This window comes from Oryza sativa, chromosome 7, assembly GCF_034140825.1.
Source record: "Oryza sativa Japonica Group chromosome 7, ASM3414082v1".
Classification (NCBI taxonomy): domain Eukaryota; kingdom Viridiplantae; phylum Streptophyta; class Magnoliopsida; order Poales; family Poaceae; genus Oryza; species Oryza sativa.
Genome location: NC_089041.1, coordinates 3,900,527 through 3,905,644, shown reverse-complemented (window position 1 = coordinate 3,905,644; position 5,118 = coordinate 3,900,527). Strand labels below are relative to the sequence as shown.

At 41.6% G+C, this 5,118-nt stretch overlaps 1 protein-coding gene across 1 annotated transcript; it reads right to left on the bottom strand.

Moving 5' to 3' along the window:
- Positions 1-944: 944 nt before the first annotated feature.
- Positions 945-1,729, bottom strand: LOC4342521 (uncharacterized). Its single transcript, XM_066312636.1, has one exon. It carries the CDS (start codon positions 1,583-1,585, stop codon positions 1,070-1,072), a length of 516 nt encoding a protein of 171 aa, XP_066168733.1. The 5' UTR covers positions 1,586-1,729; the 3' UTR covers positions 945-1,069.
- Between the last annotated feature and the right edge of the window lie 3,389 nt (positions 1,730-5,118).

Below are 5,118 nucleotides of genomic sequence, written 5' to 3'. Positions count from 1 at the left end.
CCGTCCGATACCAATTTTCAGCTTGCAAGTTGGCACCCTTAGGTCCTCAAATTTTAGGGGAAAAGAATCAAGGTATCACATTCTGCCTATAGTCTTTCAGGTAACACCCCACTAGAAGTTTAGCTAGTTTGACAAGCAAATGGAGCATCTTGTGGAAGCAAAAGATAAGATGAAAAGGGAGTGAATATATCGGAATAAAACTAGAATAAAGTTGATAACAAAATCTAGGACTATATTATGCCCAGCAAGTGATAGGGTACACTCTACTAGTCTAGAGGATGCAATTATTGCATTATTTTTATATGAAACACAAGCATATTCCTGCTGTGATATATTAGATTAAACTGCATATGGTCTTTGAAGCGATTGCTTGATAGGTATCAGCAATCCAAAATAAACAACACATACATAATAAGACTGTGACCGGCTTAAGATAAAGACATACAACATGAAAACGAAAACCTGATTGAATCAAACCGTGACCTCTTAACCTCCAAACGCGACACAATTTTCATTGATTTAACACAATAGATGGACATGCTAACTGAATGTGGCAGGTAACTACAGTTAAAGACACTGAAAGCATTAATACATCTCATCAAGTGATACGAGATCGAGGACACGCTCACTTCCAGTGTACACAACCATTGACTTCTCATCTCTCATCAGACCTTCTGATCAAGCAGATCATTTTGATTTCTAACGTGACAAGATCAACATACTCAGATATAACCACTCGCATTCAAATATCACCATACTCAGCTAGTTGAACTACACATGCTTGTATACTACTACTTCATCCTCAATCTACAAACCAACTGTTCCAACTAATACTACATATGTAGCATCATCATACTGAAACTAATTTTTTCGCAGTTGACTCCAACTCAGACAAGACTAGCAAGATGAACTGCAAGATCAGATGTAGCTGTAGCCAGAGCAAATTCAGAGCAAATAGTGATTCATATACATTATTTGTTACCCTTACTGCCATATGTTATTACCATACAAATATTAAAAACATGCAAGAGTGAGCAAAAACAGTGGAAATTACTGGTGCTCAAGTATACTATACAAGCAGCAGGACGCTCTCGACGACGCCGGAGCCTCCAAGCACGGCGGCGGCGGCGCCATCGCCGTCGTCGTCAGGGGCGGCGCCCTTGGGGACGGTGACGACGAGCTCGCCGTCGGCGTAGGTGGCGGTGGCCATGGCGGGGAGCGTGCACGGGGGGAGGCGGAACCGCCACCGATCGAGCTCGAACACGGCGCCGTCGTCGCCGTCGAGCCCGGCGGAGAGGTCCCGCACGACAACCTTGGTGACCCCCGGGTGGATCTCGACGGCGTGGGCGCTGGCGCCGCCGGACGGGGTGAACCCGTCCGCCGCGGCCACGAACCGGAGCGCCGCGGCGTCCTCCTCCACGGAGACGTCGGCGTCCGCGGCGAACGGGAGCTCGAGCACCTTGGCGAAGATGTGCGGGAGCCGCCTCAGCTTCTTCCCGCCGGCCATCCCCGCCGCCGCCGCGGCCACCCCGCACCGCCGCTGCACGGCGATGGTGCGCTTCCGCGGCGCCGGGTGCACCCTCATGGTCGGGACTCGCAAGCAGCGGGATCCTCTCGAAACCCTAACCCTAGATGGCGCGCGCGCGCGCGAGAGAGAGAGAGAGAGAGCGAGGGAGCGGGAGATCGGAGGTTGGGGGGGAGGCTGCTTTGAAATTCGCGCTGCGGATTCGGGGGCTTTCGTGGTGGTTTGCGCCTTGGGGAAAACGGGGGAGGAAGAAGAGCAAGCGCGGTGGTGGTGGTGATGGTAGTGATGCTTTAATTTTTTTTGTTTTAATTTTGCTTATTTATGAGAGGAGAAAAGGATTTGGGATTTTTTTTCAATTATACAGTATAATGCAGACAATCACAACACACGTGCACTTACCCATATGAATACGTGCACGCAAATCCTATCCCTATGAGCATGTTCGAAGACTGGACCGACAAATCATGAAAAAATTGATAAAGTCACCATAGATTTAGGAAATTTTGGATGCCAAGATTAAGATTAGTAGGGTTTGATTAATGAGGATTAATAAGAGAGGACACTTTGACAAGTGGGCCATACTTTTTGCCTATTATAATTTGGGGATTTTTCTTGACCCTTAGGTCAAGGGAAAATTTTTTGATTTCGATTACCAGGTTAGGGCTATGTGGTACATAAAATTTTTAAAGAGTTTTGGTGGAAATTATAATTATAACATGAAATATGGAAGAAATCGATGTTCATGACTTTTTAAATATATATTTTTGCATGTTAATTACTTATATCCTTGGGGAAATTGAGGGAGCATTTAACTCTTACTGTGTAGTTGCTAGCGAGATTTTCACGCTAAACAGTCAAAGTCATACATGAAGAAAACTCATATGTGCTTCTTTTCAATTCTGAGCGATCTCTTGAGAACTAGTGGTAATTGTTCATCTTGAGGAGGCCTTCAGCTTTTCGTTGTTGACTGCCAGTATTTCGCGGTAAACCATCAAGAGAGATCATTTTCAACCCATAGTAATCACTCGAGGACGAGTAGTAATTGTATCGCACGTGTTAATATTGCCTGAGATTAAATTCTGATATCCTCATAAAAAGGAGAAAGAGAGATTAAAATGTGAAAGAAACTTGAAAAAGAAAAGGAGAGGGAAATAAAAAAGAGAAACAAAAAAATAAACGACGATTCCTATAGGCCCTGGACAGGATAGGATAAGAAAAGCGGCACACACGGAACGTGTGCCACCGTTCGTCCTGTCCGCGTCCTCACGGGCCGACACGTCACGCGACCCACTACGGCTTTGACCCCACATGGCAGTGACCTCTGCACGGAAAATTCTGATCGCGATTGGCTACTGTTTAAAACTGTATAGAGTATAGATGCTCGTAACGTTTTTAGGCTCCTTTTTGCTTGAAGTTCCAAACGAAATTCAAAGCATCTGTGAAGAATTGAAATCCTTGAAAATAATACCATACGATGTCCTTTGAATTGAAGGAATGTGCTGTTCAAATTCTTATGGATCAGCTTCCTATAGCTATGTTCCATAGAAAATAAAAGTCTGCTTGGGAGCTTCTTATAGCTAAAGATTCTTATAGAAGCTACAACTGCAAAAAGCTTCTCTAAACAGTCTAGATTTTTATTCAGATTCTAAAACACTGCAATATTTATGATGAATTAAAATCGTTATGAAAATTTTCCTATTATATCCTTTGAATCAGACGAATGTGATGTTGAAGTTCATATGGATCAGCTTCTTACACCCTTATTTCATGGGAAAATAAGCATGAGCCTTGTTTTATTTTTCCTTTAAAATCTAATGCACTCTCTTCCTTTACTTCTCTAGTTTCTCTCTATTTTGAAACAGAAAACCTAGACAACGGTATCCCGTTGGAATAGGACACCCTTCTATAAGACAATACCTAATACTTGATACCTAGCTATATGGTACCCGATACCATACCTGTGATACCTGTTACCCAGTACCTATGATACCTAGAACCTAATACACGTGATACTCGTACAAGATAATAGTTAATTTGTCTATCCCATTGCAATGGGATCCCGTTTTGTAGCAGCGCTCATTTTGAAACCATGTAGGATTCTACGTAGCTGGGGCTGTATTTAGTTCATATCAAAATTGGAAGTTTTGTTGAAATTGGAACGATGTGACAGAAAAGTTAGAAGTTTTTGTGTGTAGGACAAATTAAAAAAAAATCCGTGTCCCAAACCGTCCTAATTTTGACCATTGACATGTCTAATCACACATCTAAGGAAGCTAGATAAACTCCAAAGCACGTTTTTCTACAGCCAGTAATTACTACTATCCGGTTGACGACATACATGTAGAACAATTGATAATTTGTCGTTTGATTACTGCTTAGCCAAGTCATCAGCACGTAAACACCTCGGCAATTGATAATCATATCCTGTCCAAATGCGATAGGCCTTGACTCGTCACTTGTCACCATCAAGGTTTCGCATGGCGGCAACCATTAATAATCAATAATACAAACAAATAAAAGTACTACTAATACAACTGCAACTGTAATCAAATTCATAATTTCGCTCATGATGATAATTTATAGTTCAGAGTTCTACCAACATATGGAGTGGCAACGATCCAGAACAGGGGGAGCAGAAAAATGCTGTATCAGATCCAAAAAATCGGATCGGAATACAATCTCCAGACTTTAGTAATCAGGAAAGGCACAAAATAATGCATCTAGTAGTTGACCCCACATATGCCACGAAAGAAAATAAGTCGTTCAGAATCCGTCATGTGCTGGAATAATCCAACCATGCTGATTAGATGAGCACTTCAAAAATATAGCAAACCAAACACTGGGATGCTGACATTATGGCATATGTCTAAATGGTGCCATGTACTATTAAATACCATTAAATATCTAGCTGATAAACTGGTGCAAGAAGATGAGGTAGAGGTGATGTTGACAGAAACCTGAATGCTACAAGGAAATTATACTAGTACAGTATTTCTCATTTCCTCGTGGCCTACAGTCTACAGAACTACAAGAGCAACCCAAATGAAAATGCTCTGTGTTAGCAAGTCTTTTAACTAGGACCTTTTGGCTTTAAGCTTACAACACCATGTTTGATTTCATGCATGATGCATCAACCAACTAACCCAAGCTTAAGCTGATGAGAAAATCTAAACAATATTTTTGACATGGAGGCATATATGTTCATAATGTATAGTACTCCACTTCTTTGTAAAGAAATTCATAGTAATTCATACTGGCAGGATTGCCGATGGAGAAAATAGCGACCATAACCTTCTAAGATTGTAGTCATGATGCAATAGTAAACTGATAGCTAATTCGTTGGAACTGCAGATAAAATAGAGGCACAGCATATACTCAAAGGGTAAATATAAAATATGTCATGAAGCTTTCAGGTTAAGTGTTCGTAATGGTCAACATAGAATTATCTTGTACCTATTCAATTGCCAATAAATTGGAACTATTTCATATTAACCTCAGAACAGAGGTCAAAGGAATTACTGTTTCAGAAGGACTGCCTGTTGTCACCAAAGAGGCCAAAAAAAAATCAGTAAAGTTGTAATGCGTGTAACATA